This window comes from Otolemur garnettii, unplaced genomic scaffold (genome assembly GCF_000181295.1).
Source record: "Otolemur garnettii isolate 467f Iridium unplaced genomic scaffold, OtoGar3 scaffold00043, whole genome shotgun sequence".
Lineage (NCBI taxonomy): Eukaryota > Metazoa > Chordata > Mammalia > Primates > Galagidae > Otolemur > Otolemur garnettii.
The window spans coordinates 4,419,117-4,443,125 of NW_003852438.1; the positions used below are offsets into that span (position 1 = coordinate 4,419,117).

The 24,009-nt window shown below is 50.5% G+C and overlaps 2 protein-coding genes across 7 annotated transcripts in view; both read left to right on the forward strand.

Annotated features, from left to right (window-relative positions):
• ASIC1 (acid sensing ion channel subunit 1) overlaps window positions 1-16,170 on the forward strand; it is a 26,224-nt gene extending 10,054 nt beyond the window's left edge. The window contains exons 1-10 of one of the 3 annotated variants that reach the window (XM_012805659.1): window positions 6,482-7,141; window positions 10,226-10,376; window positions 10,994-11,121; window positions 11,416-11,572; window positions 11,913-11,969; window positions 12,426-12,579; window positions 13,021-13,112; window positions 13,632-13,711; window positions 13,792-13,896; window positions 14,064-16,170. In XM_012805659.1, coding sequence (XP_012661113.1) covers window positions 6,482-7,141; window positions 10,226-10,376; window positions 10,994-11,121; window positions 11,416-11,572; window positions 11,913-11,969; window positions 12,426-12,579; window positions 13,021-13,112; window positions 13,632-13,711; window positions 13,792-13,896; window positions 14,064-14,168 — 1,689 coding nt within the window. In that variant the 3' untranslated portion in view covers window positions 14,169-16,170. Of the gene's footprint in view, window positions 1-6,481; window positions 7,142-10,225; window positions 10,377-10,993; window positions 11,122-11,415; window positions 11,573-11,912; window positions 11,970-12,425; window positions 12,580-13,020; window positions 13,249-13,631; window positions 13,712-13,791; window positions 13,897-14,063 lie in introns of those variants that run through there. The other 2 variants (XR_002773586.1, XM_003790364.2) reach the window with 2 other exon arrangements.
• An 877-nt stretch (window positions 16,171-17,047) lies between these two features.
• SMARCD1 (SWI/SNF related, matrix associated, actin dependent regulator of chromatin, subfamily d, member 1) overlaps window positions 17,048-24,009 on the forward strand; it is a 19,033-nt gene continuing 12,071 nt past the window's right edge. For all 4 annotated transcript variants that reach the window (XR_001161329.2, XR_002773582.1, XR_002773583.1 and 1 more), the window contains exons 1-9: window positions 17,048-17,591; window positions 18,228-18,415; window positions 18,679-18,721; window positions 18,814-18,936; window positions 19,416-19,538; window positions 20,874-20,990; window positions 22,825-22,926; window positions 23,187-23,348; window positions 23,437-23,534. Coding sequence is in view for 1 of the 4 variants with exons in the window: in XM_003790365.3 (XP_003790413.1) it covers window positions 17,202-17,591; window positions 18,228-18,415; window positions 18,679-18,721; window positions 18,814-18,936; window positions 19,416-19,538; window positions 20,874-20,990; window positions 22,825-22,926; window positions 23,187-23,348; window positions 23,437-23,534 (1,346 nt within the window). In the remaining 3 variants the exon portion in view is untranslated. The remainder of the gene's footprint in view (window positions 17,592-18,227; window positions 18,416-18,678; window positions 18,722-18,813; window positions 18,937-19,415; window positions 19,539-20,873; window positions 20,991-22,824; window positions 22,927-23,186; window positions 23,349-23,436; window positions 23,535-24,009) is intronic.

The following is a 24,009-nucleotide window of genomic DNA, read 5'->3' on the forward strand; positions in this document are numbered from 1 at the left end:
TGACATCACAGCTCACAGCAACCTCCAACTCCTGGGCTCAAGCGAGTCTCCTGCCTCCGCCTCCCAAGTAGCTGGGACCACAGGTGCCCACCACAACGCCCAGCTATTTTTTGGTTGCAGCCGTCATTGTTGTTTGGCGGGCCCGGGCTGGATTCGAACCTGCCACCTTAGCTGTATGTGGCTGGCACCTTAGCCGCTTGAGCCACAGGTGCCGAGCCCCCACCTCTTTTTTTTTAACTCCCCTCTTGGTTTTCCTTCTATGTCCAGCCACATTTCTGTTTCTTTGCCAGTTCATTCTCTTCTCCTTGGCCATTAAGTATTGTCTCTATTCAAAGCTCAGTCCCAAGCTTTACTTTTAAGCCACAAGACAACGATTTAATGGTACAGCTTGAAGAATTTTTACATTGGTATATCTTTTTCTTTGAGACAGAGCCTCAAGCTGTCACCCTGGGTAGAGTGCCATGGCATTATAGTTCACAGCAACCTCCAATTCCTGGGCTCAAGTGAATCTCCTGCCTCAGCCTCCCAAGTAGCTGGGACCACAGGCGCCCGCCACAATGCCTGGCTATTTTTTGGTTGCAGCCATCCTTATTATTTGGCGGGCCCAGGCTGGATTCAAACCTGCCACCTTAGGTGTATGTAGCTGGTGCCTTAGCCATTTGAGCCACAGGCACCGAGCCACATTGGTATATCTTATAATGTAATATTTTTGTATGTTACATCGGCACATCTTTACATTGGTATAAAACATTTCCGGCACTCCAGAAAATTTCTTCACATCCTTTCCTAGTTAATACTACCCCTAAGAGCTAACCACTATTCTGTCAGTATAGATAATTTTCACCTATTCTTGAAATTCCTAAAGTATATGTATCTTCAATACAGTCTATACTCCCTGCGGCTGTCTTTTCTGCTTATGGTTATGTTTGTGAGATTGAGCCATGTGGTTACATAGCAGTAGTTGGTTCTTTTTCAATCCTGTATAGTATGTCATTCGATGACTATACACATATCACAATTTATTTATCCCTTCTACTGTTGCTAGACACTTGGATTGTGACTAGTTTGGGACTATCATAAATAAAGCTGCGATGAACATTCTTGTTCATGTGTTTGGAAGACACATGCACTCACTTCTCTTGAGTATATAACTAGGAGCAATGGTTAAGTCATAGGGTAGGATTCTGTTTAGCTTTAGTGGATGCCAAATCAGGCCCTTCTTTTTCTTTCTATCTTTTTTTTAACTTCATATTCTATTTTTGGGCAGTCTCATCTTCACTCATGACTTCAAATACCATCTACACACTGACAACTGCCAAATTTATGTCTCAGCCCAGATTTCTCCTCTTAGCATCATCCCCAATGACCAATTTCCTACTTAACATCTCTGGTTGGATGTCCCCAAGGCTCCTCATAACCAACCTGTGCAAAACCAAATTCATTATCTTACCTCTCAAACTAGTCCTTTATCTGTGTGCTTGATCTAGTGGCCTGTCCCACTGCTCACCCAGTTTTGCAAACCAGAAATCATTCCTGTCATTCTATCTCCCTCACCTGCCTTGACAGGATCTACCTGCCAATTTTGCCTCCTAGACATTTCCACTCTACCCCCTGTTCCAAGCCATCCCACCACTGCATACCTCACCTGGACCACTGCAATGGCTACCTACCAGCAGCCCCTCTGGCTCCTCTGCTGCAGAGTAGTCTTTTTAAAACACAGGTCTGAGCACTTGAAATCCTTCCATGGGGAATCTTCTATTATCCTTGGACCAGAATCCTTCCTGTGGCCTTTAAGACTAAGTGATCTGAGTCCTGCCTGCCCCAAACCAGCTCTCCAGCCACATCTGTCTTCTCATAGCTCTCTTCCTCAGGGCCTTTCCACATACTCTGTTCTCTCTTTCTGGAATACTCTCCCCCACCACACACACACACACACACTTTTATCTAATTATTGCTCTTTATGCTTTTTTTTTTTTTTTTTTGAGACAGAGTCTCACTCTGTTGCCCAGACTAGAGTGTTGTGGCATCATCCTAGCTCATAGCAACCCCTGGGTTTAGGTGATCCTCTTACTTCAGTCTCTGAGTAGCTGGAACTACAGGTGCCCACCACCATACCTGCTAATTTTTCTATTGTGTGTAGATATGAGGTCTCACTCTTGTTCAGGCTGGTCTTTAACTCCTGAGCTCAAAGGATCCACCTGCCTCAGCCTCCTAGAGTGCTGGGATTACAGGCGTGAGGCTCCGCACCTGCCTGTTCTTTATTCTTTAGATTGCAATTCAATTATAACTTCCTCAGATAAAGTCTCCTGATTCCCAAGTTCTCTGACAAGAGGGTAAGGTCCTCTTGTCATTCATCCCTACAGAATCATATTATTTTATTCATAGCACTTATAATAGTTCACAATTAAATATATATATTTCGTTTTTTAAATTGATGTGCCTCTCTTATTAAACAGTAAGCTCCAGGAGGGCAGGTCCCTTATCTGTTCTCTACTATGGTGATGAAGAAATGAAAGAATGAAGGAACAAGGGATTTGGAGGTAGATGCCCTAACTCTAGGCTCAAGGCCACTACTGACGTTCTAAGAGACTTGGAAGGGCTGGTGTGGCTCAGTTTTCTCACTTGTCAAATGGGGGTGAAGTTACTCATTTCTACACATTTCACAGGGTTTTGTAAGGATCCCGGGAGATATCAATTGAAAACCATGAAGGGGTGGTTTGGAATTCAGAAGGAGATAAAGGTCAGAAACCACTCAGTTGCCACACACTGCTGAAGACAAGGTTGGAATAGGGACAGAGGGTTCTGTATGTGTGTACTCTTGGGCACCTATCCCGGGGCCTTCTGTGTACGCCTAGGGGTCTGTGTCTGCCCCTTTATACTTTCCTCACCTCCTTATTGCTGTGAAAATTTTGGATTTGTCTACTTGGACTAGATGAAGGTGGGAGGGAATGTTAAAGCAGAGAGGATACAGGAGATGGAGGAGGGAAAGTGCAGTTGGAATGTGCAGTGTGTGTGTGTGTGTGTGTGTAGTGATGTGCAGGTGTGCTTCCTGGGTCTTGTTGTTGGTATGGAGGAAGAGGTATCCCACCAGCCCTTCCAAACTCGCTGTCCTTTGAAGCTGCTTTGTATGTACACGTCCTTCTCTCTGGAGGGGCCCCCAAGCTGAAAGCTCCCCCTCCCTTCATTTCTTCCCTCTGGAAATCCAGTCTGCTTCCCCTCCAGGATGGCTGACAGAGGAGGACAGTGCCCTCTAGTGAGCCTGGACCACATGGGCAGCTACAGCTTCCCCAGCCCAAGCCTCAGCCTAAGGCTGCCCTCATCCCCAAACCCAGACTGGATCACCTCCTACGAGATGCAAAGGAGGAGGACCCTGCCCTCTGGGAGCTTGAGGAAAATGAGCATGGGCAGGAGACATGAATTCGTTCAGAGGAAGCCTAAGCACATCAGCTGAAGGTGGGGGTCTCTCCCCTCTTCTCTACAGTGGCTTGTCTCTGGTCCTGGATGTTCCTGGGCTTTTTCTTTCTTTCCTTTTTTGGAGGCAGAGTCTCACTCTGTCATTCTGGGTAGAGTATGGTAGCATCATGGCTCACGGCAACCTCAAACTCTTCTTTTTTTTTTTTTTTTGAGACAGAGTCTCACTATGTCATCCTCGGTGGAGTGCTATGGTATCACTGCTCATAGCAACCCTCAAACCTTGGGCTTACGCGATTCTCTTGCCTCAGCCTCCCAAGTAGGTGGGACTACAGGCACCCACCACAACACCCGACTATTTTTTTGTTGCAGTTGTCATTGGTTCAAACCCGCCAACCTCGGTGCAGGTGGCTGGCGCCATAACCACTGTGCTACAAGCACCGAGCCCAACCTTGAACTCTTGAGCTTGAGCAATCCTCTTGTCTCAGCCTCCAGAATTGCTGAAACTACAGGCACCCACCTCATTGTCTGGCTAGTTTTTCTATTTTTAGTAGAGATAGGGTCTGGCTCTTGCTCAGGCTGGTCTCCAAATCCTGAGCTCAAGCAACCACCAACCTCCCAGAAAGCTAGGATTATAGGAATGAGCCATTGCACCTGGCCCCTGGTCTTTTTAGATTCCTGTTCTTCTGCATGGTCTCTGGGTCCTGCTTTCTTACTCTCACTGTCCCTGTCCTTGAGGAGCCGCTGGTCACTACTCATGCTTGAAAGGCCTTGAGCAGAACTGGACCCTCCAGTCTATTCCCTGGGTGAGCATTCACTGGGCCGGAGTCACAGAAGGTTTCTCAGAGGAGGTAATATTCAAGTAGGGTCTTGAAAACTGAGTAGGAATTCTCCAGAGAGATTATGGGGGAGGAAGGCATGGAAGTGTGGATGAGTCCTCTGTGTCTGGGAAGGCAGCTGGATGTTGGCTGGGGGTAGAAGAGCAGTGGGGGGGGGGGGCAGAAGGCTGGAGAAGAAACTGCTTTCAGCTTTGTAAGTTGGCTTGGGGAGGGTGGATTTTACCAGGAGGCCCTGGGGAGTGAGAGAAGGTCTTTAAACAGAAGAATAGTCAGAATCACAAAGCAAGCCTTGAAGGTAGGGAGAAACTGCTGGGGGTGAGGATTCAGGGAGACCAGTGGAGGGGCTGTTGTTTAGGCAAGAGAGGATGAGGCTAGTCTGAGGGCCATGGCAGAAGGCTGGACAGGCTCAAGGCTCCTCTCCTCCTTGGGCCTCTGAGTTCCTGGAAGCAAAGCTGAGGACAGAGGTTACATAGCAGTCAGTTCTACTAGAACCTGGCACCCCTACCCCCAACCCTGCACACTCCAGAGGCTCTAGAGCAAGTGGAGAAGGGAAGTATGGGGTGCAGGGAGGGAGGGAGAGAGAGAAGGAGGAAGGAGAATGTGGCCTGGGTTTATGGGGTAAGGAATGTGGAGGCCCTAGCAGACTTGTCTGGCCTTTCTGCTCTTCCTCTGGCCCTGCAGAGGAAGGGTTAACTTGCCAAACCTCCCTCCCTCCCTTCTTCTCTCCCCTCAGGTCACCTTCTTAGCCCTAGAGACTTGGCTGATGGCTCAAGTTCCTCAACCAGTGGCCCTGAGTAATCAGAGTACACAGAGGGGCCAGGGGAGAGGGAGCCTCCAAGAATGAGGGGCTAGGGCAGTGGTTCTCAACCTTCCTAATGCCACGACCCTTTAATACAGTTCCTGTGCATCACAACCCATAGGTTGAGAACTGCTGGGCCTAGAGGGTCCGCAAAACTGGGGGCTTTAGGGAGAACTCCAGGTTGGTTCCCAATGTCTCCAATGGGCCCAGGACCCCTGTTGCAGCACTGATCTCAATTTCTTCTACCCACCAGAGGAGAATCCTCAAACTCCTGAACATTGGGGCAGGCAAGCTGAAAGGGACAGTGGCAACCTGCCAGAAAGCTTTCCAGCTCCAAGAGACAGCGGCCCTCCCCCCATGCCAGGAACTGGCCAGAAATGAGTCTGTGGTCAGTGAGAGACCTCTGCTAATGGAACCTGGGCTGCCCCACAAGCCACAGAGGGGGTGGGGAAGGGGAGAGGGACCTGAGTGCAGCTCAGCATGGGAGGGCACTGCTGATGTGAGGCAGAACTGGGGGGCAGGGCTGGCTGGAGGGAACTCAGGGATCAAGGGGAATTGGGGGTCAGGGAATAACTGGAAAGTTAATAGGGTTTAGGGCAGTGACTGGAAGGTGGGATTCCAAGGAATAATTAGAGGGGCTCTAGGGTCTAAGGGTAGATTGAGAGAATTGGGGTCCATGAAATAATTGGGGGCATTGTAGGTCAAGGGAAATTAAAGAGGAATTATAGGTCTGAGAGTGTATTGGGGTTTGGGTGTTCAGATATCCCAGAGGAATAACTGAGCCAGGTGAGAATAAGGGAGAGGACTCAGATTTGGGATGGGAAAACTGAGAGATGTGCTGAGGAAGAGATTGGAGGATGTATTAGATACAAATGGCAAAAAAAGAAAAAGAGAGAGAGAGAGAGATTAGAGGATGATAGAGAGCATGGGTGTGTGTGTCCTTGGTGGGGGGGGGGGTCGGGAGCGGCAGGGGAGGACTCTGTTGCTAGCTGAGGTTATGATGTCACTGTGAGCAGAGGACTGGACTAGGTCCCCTTCACCTGAGGGGGTGGGTACCAGGAGCCCTAGCCCTTTTCTAGGGTTTCTACTATCTCAAATCCCTGTCCTGCTGAAGCTGCTGACAGGAAAGGGGCTATGGCCCCCTCCTCTCTATCAGCCTCCCTTTGCCACAGCCATCAATTATTCATCAGCCCAGACACCCTCCCTCCCTGGCAGGGCAGGCTGGGCCTCCTCTCCACGCCCCGCCCCATCCCAGCCACACTGCCAGAGGCCCCGGTGAGGAAGGACGGCCAAACCAGTGGCAGCGGAGACCTGGCAGCAGGGCTGGGTGGCTGGCCCTGCTGGACCCCTGCCTGAGGTCACATCACCTTCCCCTCCGGCACCTTTCCCTTTCTCCTGCCAATCCCTTGGTACCAGGAGGCCCCTGGAGAAGATGCCCATCCAGATCTTCTGCTCTGTGTCATTCTCCTCTGGAGAGGAGGCTCCAGGGCCCTTGGGAGATGTATGGGGTCCCTGCCACTACCACCACCAGCAGCGGAACAACTCTGAATCAGAAGAGGATGAAGAGAAAGAAAAGGAGGAAGCAAAGAAGGAAGCCAATGAGGGGGATTCACCCAGGGACCTGGTGGCCTTTGCCAACAGCTGTACTCTCCATGGTGCCAGCCATGTCTTTGTGGAGGGGGGTCCAGGACCAAAGCAAGCCCTGTGGGCAGTGGCCTTTGTCCTGGCACTGGGTGCCTTCCTGTGCCAGGTAGGGGACCGCATTGCTTATTACCTCAGCTACCCACACGTGACTCTGCTAAATGAAGTGGCCACCACGGAGCTGGCCTTCCCGGCAGTCACCCTGTGCAACACCAATCCTGTGAGGCTGTCCCAGCTCAGCTACCCCGACTTACTTTATCTCGCTCCCATGTTGGGGCTGGATGAAAGTGATGACCCTGGGGTGCCCCTGGCTCCACCAGGGCCTGAGGCCTTCTCTGGGGAGCCCTTTAACCTGCACCGCTTCTACAATCGCTCCTGCCACCGGCTGGAGGACATGCTGCTCTACTGCTCCTACCAAGGGGGGCCCTGTGGCCCTCACAACTTCTCAGTGGTGAGTGGGCCCCATGCCTGGCACAGCACCCTAAGAGTGCCTGCTGTGGCTCTCCCTGACCAGCCCCTGGGGCTGGGGCTGGTGACCATGCTGCCCCCACCTTGCCTGGCCCACCTGTGCCAGAGTTCACCCAGGAGTCCAGAGTCTGGGTGAACTTTGTACTGCTCCTCTTGTGTTTTTGTTTTTTTTTAGAGACAGAGTCTTACTTTGTCACCCTCGGTAGAGTGCTATGGTGTTACAGCTCACACCAACCTCTAACTCCTGGGCTTAAGCGATTCTCTTGCCTCAGCCTCTTAAGTAACTGGGACCACAGGCACCCGCTACAGTGCCTGGCTATTTTTTGTTGTTGCAGTTTGGCTAGGGCCAGGTTCAAACTTACCACCCTCAGTATATGGGGCTGGCGCCCTACTCACTGAGCCATAGGCGCCACCCAGTACTGCTCTTCTTGTTAGAATCTTGAGCTGAGTCTGTCCTAGTTGGTAATTAGCTGCTGCCCCGAGGTCCATGGTGTCTCCTTAAATATCCTCCATCTTCCCTTGCTCCTCTCCAGACCTCCTCATGGTCCAGCAGGGCCCCTGGACCTTGCTCCATCTGTGAAGTCAACATTTGATCTGATGATGGATGCCTGTGCCTGGCCAGTTCACTGTTTTGACTGTCACCCTTGTACTAAAACTGGGTGGGTGCCACCTGGTTTCTGTAGGTACAGGAGAAGGGGGTGGAGGGGAGACCATGCAAAGGTGGTGATGGGTGATGATGGCCTCCACTTCCATCCCACCATACCCCTTGTCACAGTCCCACAGCAGGGACTTCAGAGCACCCTCACTTGGTCTTCCTGTGTCTCTCCTATGGGTGCCCCACCCCACCTTCTGTGTGTGTGTGTGTGTGTGTGTGTCTAAGGGTGAATAACAAACAGGTCTTCTCTATATCATCCCTGCTCCCCCAACTCAAACTAAGTGGCCTGGGACCCTCATCCCAGGGAAGCCCTCACTGAAAGAGGTGTCCTTCCAGTGGACCTCCCATCCAGGAGTTTAGGGCCTTCTTTGCTGAGGGACCACGTGGGACCCCCTCCTCTCCTCAGTTCATCTTCCAGCTCTGTTTGGCCTGCATGCTCTCCTCCCAGCAGGGTCCAGATGCTAGGCCCTCCCTCCCCACACACCCATCCCTCAGTCCTCCCACCTCCTTCCTAGTATAGGAGCGGGTGGGTTTCATCATATCAGTGTATCATGCAACAACTGCTGACATACAGAGAGACCTGGGGATTTGGGCCATTGGGCCTCGGGGAGGCCAGAAAATAAAGGATCGTGGGACAAGGATCCAGTTAACCGGGCTTCCCCTGGGCCTAAGGGTAGAACATACGCTTTTTATCCAAAACCACCAGGTGGCAGCAGCAACCCACTGCTCAGCAGCCAGGCCCTCTGAGCCAGTGGTAGGTTGGGCCACCTCACACCATGTAGCTGAGTGCCACAAGACTTAGTGGTGGGGCTGGGGAATCAAAGTTCTCTTTGCCTCATCTCTGGACCTCACCCACAAAACAGGGGAGGGAACCAAGTTTTCTTTTCTAGAGGGGTGTGGAGAAGGCTGTTTTAGGAAGGGGGAAGGGGGCAAAGACTATTTTTCCCAGTAATCCTAACTGCCCCCACTGCTCCAGTCTCACCTGAAACTCTTTTGTCTCTTCTCTTCTGTGGGATGTGTCTGGTCTCACCTTATGAATCACTTTGTGAACTTTGTCACCATCTAGAAGTAGTAAAAGCACATCTACCCCATTTGTGGGAAGTTGGGGACATCTGGGGAGGATGTAGAAAAGGGCCATGAAGAATTGGTTTACTCAAAAAAAAAAAAAAGCATTGGTTTACTCTTCTCCCACAGCCGTGTGATCAGAGCTGTGATAAGGGCAGTGCTGGAGCATGGAGTGGGGAGATGGTAGACACTGCCCCAGGCCTGAGATAGCTTCTGAGGCCCTCTTAGTTCTGCAAAAGCACTGTCAAACATACCATGCCCTGGGTGCTTAATCCCAAGAGTAGGGAGAAGTGCTGGTGCTTGGGCAAACATGGTCCTTGGCATGGCAACTGGGTCCATGTTCAATTTCTAGAGATAGTGGGATAGACATAAAGGACTAATGGTTGAAGGAAATAAAATGTTTGGCTTGAGTGCTTCTCTTAGAAAGAGGAGGATGGGGTGGCGCCTGTGGCTCAACGGAGTAGGGCGCTGACCCCATATGCCAGAGGTGGTGGGTTCAAGCCCAGCCATGGCCAAAAACTGCAAAAAAAGAAAGAAAGAAAGAGAAGGATGATTTCAGATGTTTGGAGTGAAGTCTAGAAGAGAAGATATGTCTCAGAAGGCCCCAGAAGCTTGGGCCTAAGGGGACGGTCCTAAGGAAGAACCAGATATCTGACAGTGATGGGATCTTGGTGACGAAGGTGTGTATGTCAGGGTCTTGGCAGGAAAAAGATTACCCCTAAAAATTCTATTGAAAAAACTGGGGCAGTGCCCGTGGCTCAAAATGTAGGGCACTGTACCCATATACCAGAGGTGGCAGGTTCAAACCCAGCCCCAGCCAAAAACTGCAACAAAAAGAAAAAGAAAAAACTTTAACAAAGGGGCTGTGGGCAGGGTTTAAGAAACCAATGAGGGGGGCTAAGGCAGCTAGCAGGAGTAGGAAATTATTATCTCGTCTAGGCTGAAGGAGCACAAAAGGAAATAGTGCTCTGGAGGGAGTTTTCCTGGCAAGATTTGTAGTCACCAGGGGCCCAAGACTCTGCCAGAATTAAGGAGGGGAGAAGCATGGAGAGGATCAGTATTCTAGTTTTTCCTCTTGCCTTCTGACCCCTCACTGATGCCTCCCATTGGCCAAAACCAACCAGCAGCCCATCCAGGTGGCAAAGGAGCTCAGGTGATGTGCCCCACCACAGCTTTTCAGGGTACAGCAGGGCACAGAACAGGTAGGAGAGAGGAACAAATGTAGAATGGGCTATTTGGGAGGAATCATTCCCAAAGGATGTTGAGATTCCAGAAAATGGAGGATATGAGGACAGCCTTTGGTGAGTGCTGGCAGGACTCTCAGGCTCTCTACTCTGCCCCTGCCAGGTCTTCACACGGTATGGAAAGTGCTACACGTTCAACTCAGGCCGAGATGGGCGGCCACGGCTGAAGACCATGAAGGGTGGGACGGGCAATGGGCTGGAAATCATGCTGGACATCCAGCAGGACGAGTACCTGCCAGTGTGGGGGGAGACGGGTATGTTACCCCTCAGGGCCCCTCCCCACAGCTCTAGGCCCCAGCCTCCACCAAGGGACTCTTGGGCTCCACTGTGGGACCTGGGCAGGGTTTGGCCTCTCCCCTTTCCTCCCCTAGTATCTCACCATCTCCACCTCCGACTCTACCTGACTTCCACACTCACATATCTCTGGCTCAGTTACTCTCCAAGGTAACCAGTCATCTTTTTCCATCAGCAGCCGCCACTCACTCTATAAATAACTCCCTCTCTTCTCAGGCTGCCTGCCTGTCTGGTCTCGGGGGGCCTTGGGGCAGAGAGAGATGGGGAGAAGGGAGAAAGGGAGGGGAGAAATGGAGAGCATCTGAGACAGTGACACTCTCTCTGGGAGAAAAAAATTTAAAACAGCAAGACACCAAGCAGAAGCCAGGTAAGGCAAAAAATGTGTAGGACACAGGGGTCATCAGAGCAACAAGGAACTAAGAAATGCAGAAGGAGACTGGGGCGGGCTATAACTCATAGACTACCCCACCCCAGGCCTAGTGTATGCTGTGTTTACAGGAGAGGTAGAATTCCCCCTGCTCTGAAGGGGTCTGGGGACCAGAAGCCCTCTCAATCCATACACCCCTCATTCCCATAGATGAGACGTCCTTCGAAGCAGGCATCAAAGTGCAGATCCATAGTCAGGATGAACCTCCTTTCATTGACCAGCTGGGCTTTGGTGTGGCTCCAGGCTTCCAGACATTTGTGGCCTGCCAGGAGCAGCGGGTGAGAGGACTACGGGAGGCTGATCCTGGGTTGGGGTGTTGAAGGATCATGATAGAGTGGGGGGTGTGTGTGACAATAATGAGAAAGGGAGGTGACCTAGGGCCTAGGGAGTCATGTGGCTTGTCAGACGCATAAATTATCTAATGAATGAGAGTGCTCTGTAAACTCTGAGACCTTCAGAGGCTGCAGAGGAAGAGGCAGAACTTCTGAGTTTTGCATCTTGTCAGATAAATCCATCAAGGTAACTCGGGGAGAAGTCCCCACACTCCCCCAGCTCCCCGGCTCTCCCAGCAGCTCATCTACCTGCCCCCACCCTGGGGTACCTGCAAAACTGTTACCACGGACTCGGAATTGGATTTCTTCGACTCCTACAGCATCACCGCCTGCCGCATCGACTGTGAGACGCGGTACCTGGTGGAAAACTGCAACTGCCGAATGGTACACATGCCAGGTCAGGCCCCAAGGCTTGAGCACAACTCCAGGGTCCCTTGACCTACACTACCCCTCATCAACTCCCCATCCGTGTCAAATTCCTCACCCCACTTCCAGCCCGCCCCATCCCATACCCACCTTGCTGTCCTCTCTCTGACCTCAGTTCCTTACTGTTCTAAAAGTGATAGGTGGGAGGGTTCTAGGAGGTGGGGTTATTTCCAGGGTAGATGGGGGCAGGGGCCTGGCTAGTCCTACCCTTCCACTCTCTCCCAGCTTCCACCTCCTAGGCCTTTGGCACCTCCAAGATCACAAGACCGCTTTCATCTCCACCCTGCAGCACTGTCTTTTCTCCTCTGTAGGGGATGCCCCATACTGCACTCCAGAGCAGTACAAGGAGTGTGCAGATCCTGCTCTGGGTGAGATCCCCTGTCTTGGGGAAGCCTGGGGGAGGGAAAAGATGCTGACAGCCATATGCACAGGGGTTTCAGACCAAGCTCCCAGAAGTTTCCAATAATTCCTAGACTAGGCTGTACCCTCACCTGTATCTGAATTTAAGGCTGAGAATAGTATCTTCAGAAGCCTGTATGGAAAATGAATGAGGGTCACCTGAGAAGGGCCTTTATCCTCTTCCTCAGCCCCTCAACTGGTTGACCCTGGAGGGCTCTGAGGGAATGAGACACAGGATTAAGAAATATCCATGGGAAGTCTTAGTAAGGATTAGCATAGGGTGGGTACAGGGCTAAGGTGAAGAGCAGGTCAGGAAAAGAGAAGGGGGCCCAGGGTTCCTGTGGATAGGGCCAGGATGTATGTGTTGAGAAGGTGCTGGCAGAAGGGCACCACTCAACTGGCACCTCTTACCTGGCTGGGTGCAGACTTCCTGGTGGAGAAGGACCAGGAGTACTGTGTGTGCGAAATGCCCTGCAACCTGACCCGCTATGGCAAGGAGCTGTCCATGGTCAAGATCCCCAGCAAAGCCTCAGCCAAGTACCTGGCCAAGAAGTTCAACAAGTCTGAGCAGTACATAGGGTAAGGGCTCCGACTGTGTAGAGCAAGGGCCTTAGGCTGGGACTGTGAAAATTATGAGTGGGCTTTGATTGTGGCTGCAAGCAGGAGGTAGTTGAGAGAACACAGGGTAGATCCTAGAGGGAACTGAAGAATCTAGGGTGGGTGTGGAGAGGAGATCAGAGTAAGCACAAGCAGGGGAAGCACCCCTCTCTCCTCTCTCTTCTTCATTCTCATTGCTGTAAGTGGGATCACCTCATACTTGCCAGTCTGCAGAACATTTTGTCATATGTGCCATCTTATTTAGTCCTCACAACAACCCTAAAAAGCAGGGGACTCCATCAGCATCTCATTTTATGGATATGGAAACTGAGATTCAGAGAGGCTGACTTGCTAAGGTCACCTGGCTAGTAAGAGGCAGAGATATGACTTGAACCCAAGTCTCCTCCCCCAACCCCTGTGCAGGGAGAACATCCTGGTGCTGGATATTTTCTTTGAAGTCCTCAACTATGAGACCATTGAACAGAAGAAAGCCTATGAGATTGCAGGGCTCCTGGGTGAGCTGCTGATGGCACCTGACCCCTTGCCATGCCATGGGCATGGTGTGGCTCCCTATTACCCAAAGCAGGGTGCTCACCTCTGTCCCAGAAGGGCCGCCATCCCCAGGGCCTTCCTCCAAACCCTGCTGTCTTGGTATGTGATGAGGAAAGCTGGCTGAGCCTTCTCTTGGGGCAAAGTGGAAAAGACAGGCTCATGGGCATAAGGGAGGGGTGGGGTGGAGGTGAAGGCTAAGGCTATTTCACATGCTCCTAAAATTGGCCCAGAGACTCAGAATGTTGGAGATTTTGTAAACAGTTAATTTTCCTGAAAAAACACCTGTTCATTTTAGAAAAGTAGAAAAATGCAGACAATCATAGAGAAAAAAATTAAAATTTCACCAGTCTGGCTTTTCGGTCCTTCTTAAGAAGGCTGCCAATCCCTTGCGAATACGATTTGTCTACCCCAGTCCCAGTAAGTCCCGACGTCCTCTCGGTGTCCTGACCCCACTGACCTTCCTGCGCCCCTTGCCCCGGCAGGTGACATTGGGGGCCAGATGGGGCTGTTCATCGGGGCCAGCATCCTCACGGTGCTGGAGCTCTTCGACTACGCCTACGAGGTAAGCAGGGGCGGGGCGCCGAGGGGCGGGGCCAAGCAGGGGCGGGATCCAGCCCGCCCACGCGCCCGCCCCTGTGCTAGGTCATCAAGCACAAGCTGTGCCGCCGAGGGAAGTGCCAGAAGGAGGCCAAAAGGAGCAGCGCGGACAAGGGCGTAGCCCTCAGCCTGGACGACGTCAAAAGACACGTGAGGGAGCAAGCTAGAGGCGCCCTCCGTCCTGTCCCTTGCCCCACCGCCCCAGAATCTCCCACCCATCGCCCCCATCCTCCCTTCTCTCCTTTGCCCTCCCAACGCCCCAGCACTCTCTGTGGCCTTTGATAGATAACTGGTCCCTGTGCGTGCCCTTCCCCTAGAACCCGTGCGAGAGCCTCCGGGGCCATCCTGCCGGGATGACGTACGCTGCCAACATCCTACCTCACCATCCGGCCCGAGGCACGTTTGAAGACTTTACCTGCTGAGCCCTGCAGGCCACTGAACCAAAGGCCTAGATAGGGAGGTCTAGGAGAGCAAGGGGGTCCCCAGCTGCCCACCCCCCACATGTGCCCTGGGGACTCAACCCCCACTCCTGGACAGTCCTTTCCTCTTGATTGTGGTGAGGAAGGAATCTTGACCATGGAGACCTCTCCCTGCCTCAATCCCATTCTTTTTGTGTTTAACAAAACTAATCTAAATCTTAAAAAAGAGACTAAAAAGGGAGAATAGGGCAAGGGATCTCAGGCTGCCCCTGTCTCCCCCATGCTGCCTCCCCTAGCTCCCAGCCGGAATTCTGTCTTTCTGGCTGTCTGTCATCTGAGTGTCCACCTACATTCTGCTGCCACCAGTCACCAAAGCCCCCTCCCCAGTGAGGGGTGGAAGGGATCCCCCGGGCCTGGAATTTGGCCCCAAACCAGAGAATGTATCTTAAGGGGGAGGGCTAGTGGGGGGGCTTCCCCAGCCTTAAGAGACCCTCTCAGCCCAGTAACTGCCCCCAAATCCAAGTCTCCAGGCAGGAATAAAACCCCAATCCCATTCCTTCACACCATGTGGAATCTCTAGGAGGGTGTGGGTGGGAGATCCCCTGAAGAAATGGAGATAGGGACGTGATGTTGTCCTGGTGCTGTAGGCTACATTCTGATATCACAAGTTTCCCTCCCCCCATCCAAAAAAAGCTGCTGGACAGAAATCCCAAGAGGCAGCCCTCCTCTGTCATTCCTTAAAAGACATGGCTGGTTAGCTTCCAGCTCAGGGAGAGGGGCACTGGTGCCTGACCTCACTAGTCTCTCTCCCAGAGGCCCTTGCAGAGGCCACATCCATAAATTTTCTTATGGAACTCTCCCAAGTCCTCCTTCCCAACTTCATTTGCTTCTCTCAACAACCTCATCTGCATTTTCTATTTCTATATGATACAGACTCTATATTGCTATATCTCTGTATATACTTTCCCCTAACCCTGTCTGTCTCTACCCCATCCCTTCTTGTCTCTGAGAACCATCCTCCCGCCCCGATTTCCCCCTTCTGTGTTTCTGCCCCCTCCCTGGTCTCTGAATGCCTTCGCCTGTATAAAGAGTTGGACTCTCTCCCCTGGTGTCTGTACTGTGTACACACATCCCTCTGAGAAGCACAAGGAGACGACACGCGCATTGTAACCTTCGCACTGTCTCGGTGGCGAGAAAGGAAGCTGTGAATCACAAGCTCTGCCTCTTTCTGGCCTCACCCTCTTCCCCCAACCTGGGCACCCTTTGCCCCCCTCCCCCGCAGCCTTAACATTCCCTTCCCCTGCTCCATCCATCCCAATGCCCTTTCCTAGCTGACTGTGGCCTCCCCAGGGTAGGAGTTGCTATAAAGTCATTCCCTACCTAGGGGATGGAGATCTGTTCTGGACACTGAGCCAAGAGTGTCAGAAACAGAAGAGAGCTGGAGATTGGTGACTCTTGAAGCTGGGCAGCAAGTTGCTGACAGGCAGAAGCTGAGGTCCTCAGTTAGTGGCCTTTTCCTCCTTCTGGGGTGTCCAGCCCCCTTTCCTCACCTGATACTCAAGCCCACCATTTATATTTTCTGGTGAGGTAGGGTTTGGTAGTGGGAGGCCTAGAGGAGGAGTTGGGAGGCTCTGCTATTCTGTTCCTCCCAACCTTTAGGAGAGACAAGTGAGGTGGAGGGTCTACCCTACCCCTCCACCAGGCACTCCTCCCAGGCCAGAGCCCCTCCCCTTCCCAGGCTTTCTCTGCCCAGATGTCTTTTGGTCTCCAATCCCAGGACAGGACCTGTGGGCAGGTCACCTGTGCATTGATCTGGAGCTGCAGAGTAAGGCTATAGGATCTTTGGAAACTCTTGGTTTCTAGGGGTTCATTAGAGATCATACCTCCCCAAAGGAAAGGAGGAACACGGCCAAGAAGCATGCACTGGATAGGGGAACAGCAGGCAGGGCTCTGGGTGACGCATGCCTCTGGTCTAATAAACTGGGTTTTGACCATCTCTTCTTCAGTGTTGTTCTTCTCTTATTCAAAAAGTATTTAGATATTCCCACTAAGGGTCTAAAGCTGAGCTTTCCTTGGGGCCAAACAAGCAGGGGAGGAGTAAGAAGATTTGAGCAGGGAAACCCTAGTTTTCCTGGGATGGGACAAGTTGACCATCACACCAAAAATGGTTTGTACCACTAGGCAGGGAAAGAGGGAAGTGTCAAAGCCAACAAAAACCTCAAACATAAGTCCCAACACAAAAGATTCTTTGGATTGTAGGCATGGTCAAAATTTAAGATAAATTGAAACTTAAAATCTAAAGCATGTAAGGTCAAAGACAAAGTTGGGCTGAAGTTCTTGCATGAGGTACTTATCGAAACATTTTACCTGTGGAATGAGTCTCAGGCTATGAGCCAGGAGATCTGGATTCTTGGTTTTGGTTCTATAGCGAACTTGCTGGTTGGCCTTTGCCAAGTCATTGCCCTGAGTTAGCTTTTCCCATTTGTGAAATGGAATAAACAGCACATTTCCCTTTTCAGCCCCCGTGGTTACAGCATTAAGAGAATGATAAAAGCAAACAAGAGCTTTGGACAGTTAAATGCATTGCTTCAAGATGAAGCTGTTGGCTCGGCGCCTGTGGCTCAAGTGGCTAAGGCGCCAGCCACATACACCTAAGGTGTCAGGTTCGAATCCAGCCCGGGCCGCCAAACAACAATGATGGCTGCAACCAAAAAATAGCCAGGCGTTGTGGCGGGCGCCTGTGGTCCCAGCTACTTGGGAGGCTGAGGCAGAAGACTCGCTTGAGCCCAGGAGTTGGAGGCTGCTGTGAGCTATGATGCCACAGCACTCTACCTAAGGGGACAGCTTGAGGCTCTGTCTCAAAAAAAAAAAAAAAAAAGATGAAGCTGTTACTCCAACGTACTCTTTACCCAAGGAGCTGTTGTCAGAGTCAGGACCCTGGCTGGGGCTGCGGTCCCCTTTTCCAGGTCCTTGTCTTCCTCCCGTCGGCCTGAGGGCGCCCGCACACGGAGCCTCTCTATCCTAGAGCTCTTCTCTATGGTTTCCCCCCTCCCGGACCGTGAAGGCGGGAGGGAGTGGCCCCAGGCCTTTTCCGCTAGTCGCCCCCCTCTAGCTCACAGTCTCGATGCCCTGAGCCTCCCGCGCCGGCCGGCTGGCCGGGCGAACAGGCGGGCGCTTGGGGGGCGTTTGGGAGGCGGGGGGAGTTCCGGTTCCGGTTCTTTGTGCAGCTGCAGCGGCGGCTCCGGGAAGATGGCGGCCCGGGCGGGTTTCCAGTCTGTGGCTCCCAGCGGCGGCGCCGGAGCCGCTGGAGGAGCGGGCGCGGCAGCCGCACTTGGCCCGGGCGGAACTCCGGGGCCTCCGGTGCGAATGGGCCCGGCGCCGGGTCAAGGGCTGTACCGCTCCCCGATGCCCGGAGCGGCCTATCCGGTGAGTGGGGCAGGAGGAGGGGCGCACGGGCCGGGGGCGGGGCCGAGCGGGGGCCTGGGAGTGTCAGGGGTGGGGGTAGAAGTAGGAGGGACTCCCCTGGGAGGGGTTTGGGCCCTGGGAGGGGGCGGGGTAAGTAGTGTGAAGGAATGCTAACTGCCTCCCCACCTGCTCTGCGGGGCATTGTTTCCGTGGGGAGTCGGTAGAGAACCAGGGTGGGTGAAGTGTGGGTAGGGATGGGCATCTGAGGGCTGGAGTGCAAAGGGACTTGAGTACCTCCAGTGCTCAGAGGAACACAAGGGGTCACTGGTAAATTGAGGTCAGCGTCTAAGGAGATAGTTGGCAGAGTAAAGGTGGGGCTAGGAATATCTGATGTGTCAGTTACAAGATAGACTGGGAAGAATTCGAGTGTGATCTATCTCTTAGCTTTTGGACCCTATTTTTCTGTGGAATCACTACTGGAGCAGAAGATCCAGTTACCTACATTGCAAAGAGGGAAGAGGACTCTCCTCTTATTGTCCTCCACTTCCCACCCCCAGCCTTGTTTGATTCAAAGAACGCCAACATCCCCTATTTTCCCTATCTTGGTAGGATTAAGAAGGGAAACCATGACATCTTCGTATCATTTCTCCCCTGTAGAGACCAGGTATGCTTCCGGGCAGCCGAATGACACCTCAGGGACCTTCCATGGGACCCCCTGGCTATGGGGGGAACCCTTCAGTCCGACCTGGCCTGGCCCAGTCAGGGATGGACCAATCCCGCAAGAGACCTGCACCTCAGCAGATCCAGCAGGTCCAGCAGCAGGCAGTGCAAAATCGAAATCACAAGTAAGATGACCCCTTAGGGCAGAAGGAGAGAAGGGAGAAGGGAGGGAGGGGCAGCCTGTGAGGGACACAGGGAGGCCGAGTACCTGAACCAAGAATTGGTGGTGCGGTGTCAGCAGTGGGACTCAACCTTGAGAATGTCATGTGGTGGGGGTGGTGAGAGTTTTACAGTCCCCTCACTTTACTGTAAATGGTGGTACTGACAGATTATTTTCATGTTCTGATTAGTTCCATCCCAGCCTGATAATAGTATTTATTTCAAACAGTGCAAAGAAAAAGAAGATGGCTGACAAAATTCTACCTCAAAGGGTGAGTCCAGTCTATAGGTCTTCTGAAGATGTGGTGAGTTTGAGAATAGAGATATCATCTCTAGATACCAACTATATTTTTCTGCTCCTAAGATTCGTGAACTGGTACCAGAATCCCAGGCCTATATGGATCTCTTGGCTTTTGAAAGGAAACTGGACCAGACTATCATGAGGAAACGGCTAGATATCCAGGAGGCCTTGAAACGTCCCATCAAGGTAACACAGCACTAGGCAGAGAGCCAAAGGAGAGGACTTGGGAACCTTCCGCAGGCTCAGGATGAGAAATCAAAGGCACAGCACAGCTCTCTTTGGCATTTTAATTGTATCTCTCTCTTCCACCTACAAACTGAGAACTACATTAGGAGCATAAGAACAGAATGACAAAGGGGGAGGGGCATTTGATGTCTCTTGTACCAGAAATATACTCTGTCCATGTTTCTGCTGTAACTGCTCTGCTGCCTTGGGAACCTGGCACCTTGCATGACTTTGTCTACTTGGCATCCTAGTGTACACACTTGTACTCAGGCTAGTGGCCTATGCTCTTCTTCTAAATGGAATCTTCATCCACCCACCCGAGGGACTGGGTAGATAGCAGGCCTGTCTATTAGGAGTAATTTTGGGATTTGGGGAGACCCATTGTCTTCAGCATCAAACCACTGAAGCCCCACCATCAATCATGTTTCTGCCTTCCTCAGCAAAAACGGAAGCTGCGAATTTTCATTTCTAACACTTTCAATCCGGCTAAGTCAGATGCCGAGGATGGGGAAGGGACGGTGGCTTCCTGGGAGCTTCGGGTAGAAGGACGGCTCCTGGAGGATGTGAGTTCAAGGTCCACCATGGTTGGCAATTAGGGTGGGAGTTTCTGGGAACAAGCAGTGTTGTGTGTTGTCTAGTCAGCTGGACGCCTGACTGGTGTTTATGGCTCCTGTTGCGAGCAGCAGGGAGAGGGATACTCTCTTCACTGCACGGAAAGATAATGGTCCTTTGTGTTTGGCTCCTACAGCTTTGGCCCTCACTGGTATCATATTAAGAACCTTATTGTCCTGGGATCTGATGCATTGTTTACCTTCCTCTAGGTCCTGGTGGCTGCTGGATTTTGCAGTATCTGCAGATTAGATTTTTTTAATTAAATCAGTTTGCATTGGGGCCATGTTTCCTCTCTGAGTCCTTGCTTTTCACTTTGGCATCTCCATCTTCCCAGCTTTCATTGGAGATACCTCACAGTTTAAGTAGGATAGATTTCTCTGATAGGCTCTTTATTACTTTATGGGGAGCATCTGCTGGTGGGTGATAGACCCCAAACTTTTCACCTCAGCAGCTCCTTGGGGAAGCTCACCTTTCTGTCATTCCCTTATAGTCTCTGGTTCTCTATTTTTAGCTGCTTACAGGCAAGCTAATTTGAATGCAGTTTTGCAGAGAACCAGAGCTCAGTGTCAGAGCCTTTTTCTCTATATAGGTCCAGTCCATCTGCTGGTGGTGTCATTCCGTCCAAATAAAGCTGTTTTTGTTCTGGCTGCTTACTGCCTGTGATTCATTTCCCCTCTAGAGTCAGACTTTTTGCTGTTCAAACTTGCTTTGTTATGTGCAACGATTTGGCTTAACTTGCCTTATTTCCCTTGGGCAAATGAGGTGGGTAAGTCAGTGACCCTATATGTGTTAAAGGGTGCTTCCTCGGGGTTCTCTTGCTACCATGACTGGTTTAATACCTACAGATGCCTACTTTGCCATCTCCTAAGAGATACTCAGAAGATATTTTTTAGTTTTTTCCCATTGCTGTTGTGGGTTCCTTTTCGTTTTTTGTTTTTTGTTTTTTGAGTCGGAGCCTCAAGCTATCCCCCTGGGTAGAGTGCCATGGCATCACGCTCACAGCAACCTCCAACTCCTGGGCTCAAGCGAGTCTCCTGCCTCAGCCTCCCAAGTAGCTGGGACGACAGGCGCCCGCCACAACGCCTGGCCATTTTTTTTGGTTGCAGCCATCATTGTTGTTTGGCGGGCCCGGGCTGGGGATTCGAACCCGCCACCTTAGGTGTATGTGGCTGGCGCCTTAGCCGCTTGAGCCACAGGCGCCGAGCCGTGGGTTCCTTTTCTATAGGACAATGTGTTGGGGGATTTCTTCTGGCCATCTCTAACATAAATTTTCCTCTCTCCTCTAGTCAGCCTTGTCCAAATATGATGCCACCAAACAAAAGAGGAAATTCTCTTCCTTTTTTAAGTCCTTGGTGATTGAACTGGACAAAGACCTGTATGGGCCAGACAACCATCTGGTAGAAGTGAGTAGTTCTGCCTTCTGGGCTTTGACTCTGTGATTGGAGGATGATGGACTTGAGAACCAAAATAATGTTTAGGGAGAGGGGGAGACAAGAGTTACCCCTGGTGCACAGTACCACCATTGCAGTTTGCACATTGACCTCCAGGTGGCACTAGTTGTGTTCAGTTTGGACCCAAGAACCCTTGCACTCTAACTTGTCCCACCTTGCACTCTAAGTTGTCCCGCCTTTTTAATGTTACTATCCTGGTCTGTTTTCCCACTTTCAAGGGAAATTCTAATGAAGGCATATTATACATGCCAGGCCATCTCTATATCTTGCTTGTTAATAGTGGTGAAACAGTTATCCACATACCATTTATACTTTTTCCTGTTAGCAGTTGCTTTATATATTTATTTATTTTTAGGCAGAGTCCCACTCTGTTGCCCAGGCTAGTGTGCTGTGGCATCAGCCTAGCTCATAGCAACCTCAACCTAGGCTCAAGCAATCCTCCTGCCTCAGCCTCCTAAGTAACTCGGACTACAGGCACCCACCACAACATCTGGCAAATTTTTCTATTTTCAGTAGAGATGTGGTCTCACTCTTGCTCCAGCTAGTCTCAAACTCCTGAGCTCAAGTGATCCTCCTGCCTCTGCCTCCCAGAGTAGTAGGATTACAGGCATGAGTCAGTGTGCTCAGCCAGCAGTTGCTTTAGTTAAAGGGTTGACTGATAGAGTACTAGTTCTTGCCAATGTTACTTTTATAGATCTGGCACTCCCTCTTGGTCTCTGCTCCATTTAGATTCACATTCCAGGCTGGGTGCCCATAGCTCAGTGGTTAGGGTATTGGCCACATACTCTGGGGCTGGTAGGTTCAAACTTCTCCCTGGCCTGCAAACAAAAAAAAAAATAGGCATTGTGGTGGGTGCCTGTAGTCCCAGCTATTAGGAAGGCTGAAGCAAGGGAATTGCTTGAGCCCAAGAATTTGAGGTTGCTATGAACTATGACGCCACAGCACTCTACTGAGAGTGACAAAGTGAGATTCAAAAAAAAATTCACATTCCAAATCACCAAAATCTTATTACTATGCCTGAATGCACAATATTTTGAATACAGTGTTTAGCAACAGTATTCTTTGTGATACAGTCAAAACCAGAATGACAGTCCAGCACTCCAAGTGAACTTAACCTGCTCCTTTTTTTGCCAGTATAACTGCAACCCCTTAACCTCAACCACAAAGAGACATGGGAAGGTCTTTACCATCTAATAAGGGAAGTAAGTCATAGAATCAATAGAAATTTGTAAATATATTTTACTTAATAGCAGTAGAGTATAGTGGCTAAGAATGTGGACTGTAAAATCAGAAGCACCAGATCTCAAATTGCAGTTCCACCACTTTATTGGCTGTTTGACCTAGGGAAGTTAACTTTGTTCTGCTAAGCATTAGTTTTCTCCTCCATAAAATAGATATAATTGTGTCTGTCTTGTATGGACGTCTGGAAATTAAGTGAGATAATCCAGGTAATGTCTTCAAATACTCTTATGCCTAGTACTCAGTAAATGACGGCTACATTATGTTATTGTTCCCATGTGTATTATCCCTCTTGTGGATGAATTGACCACTGGAAGTTCAGGGTAATTTAAATGTGACCCCAAACAGTCAAAATTAAAAGGTTAATCTACTTGTACACAGACAATAATCCCAACACCATGCGCAGTTTTTAAAAATGCTTCGTGCTATTGCTCTTCTCCAATAGCCTCAGTAATCAAAGTTGAATATTCAGTCATTACAGAAGCTCTTCCCTCCCACCCCAGCTCTTCCTCTGGGAGAGCACCCCCTGACATCTTCCTCTCTGTAGTGGCACAGGACCGCCACTACCCAGGAGACTGATGGCTTCCAGGTGAAGCGGCCAGGAGATGTGAATGTACGGTGTACTGTTCTACTGATGCTGGATTACCAGGTATTCTATGGTGGCATGAGTGGGTCCACCTTTCACACATTTCTCATCAACAGTCTGACTTTAAAGGGTTTATGTGTAATTGTGAATAACTTACCACTTTAGTACGGGGATAGAGTCTTGGTCATCTCTCAGTTCTTCCTAGTATCTTCGTGCCCTAGAGAAAGCACATTTGTTGACGTTTGTAGAATAGCTTGAATGTATTGTTGCACATAGACCCGGCTAACTAGTTTCATCCTCTTATACCCTTTGGTTCTCTGTAGCCTCCCCAGTTTAAATTAGACCCTCGCCTGGCTCGGCTCCTGGGCATCCACACCCAGACTCGTCCCGTGATCATTCAAGCACTGTGGCAATATATTAAGACACATAAGCTCCAGGACCCTCATGAGCGGGAATTTGTCATCTGTGACAAATACCTCCAGCAGGTAAGTAAAGAAACCATTCATTTGCTAGAAGGGCTGCAGTACTAATACTCAAAATGCCAACTTCTGAGGCTGCTTCTCTTTCCCATAGATCTTTGAATCTCAACGTATGAAGTTTTCAGAGATCCCTCAACGACTCCATGCCTTGCTTATGCCACCAGAACCTATCATCATTAATCATGTCATCAGGTAAGTCTGTGTGTGTAATGTGCTGGAGCTGGCTTGTACTAGCTTGCACAAGCTATTTATCAAACTTTCAGAAATTTTTTAAACAGGTTATTAAACACAACCATCATTTAAAATTAAGTTATATAAACTTAAGTATGTTAAAAGTGAGGGTAGGGCGGCGCCTATGGCTCAAGGGAGTGGGGCGCTGGGCCCATATACCGGAGGTGGCGGGTTCAAACTCAGCCCTGGCCAAAAACTGAAGGAAAAAAAAAGTGAGGGTAATATATACCCAAATTTTATTTCGTAATTATTTTATTGCGTTTCTTTCCTTTTTTTAAAATTGCATTTCATGAATAATTGTCCCCTTGAGATTATTTATGTCTGTTGTGTTTGTATGGTGGAAATACTATATAATGATGTGTTATTACACATCTCTTCTCAGATCTCTGAACAGTGATGTAACGGTAGCTTGAAATCAGGCCAGCGCAGTGGCTCA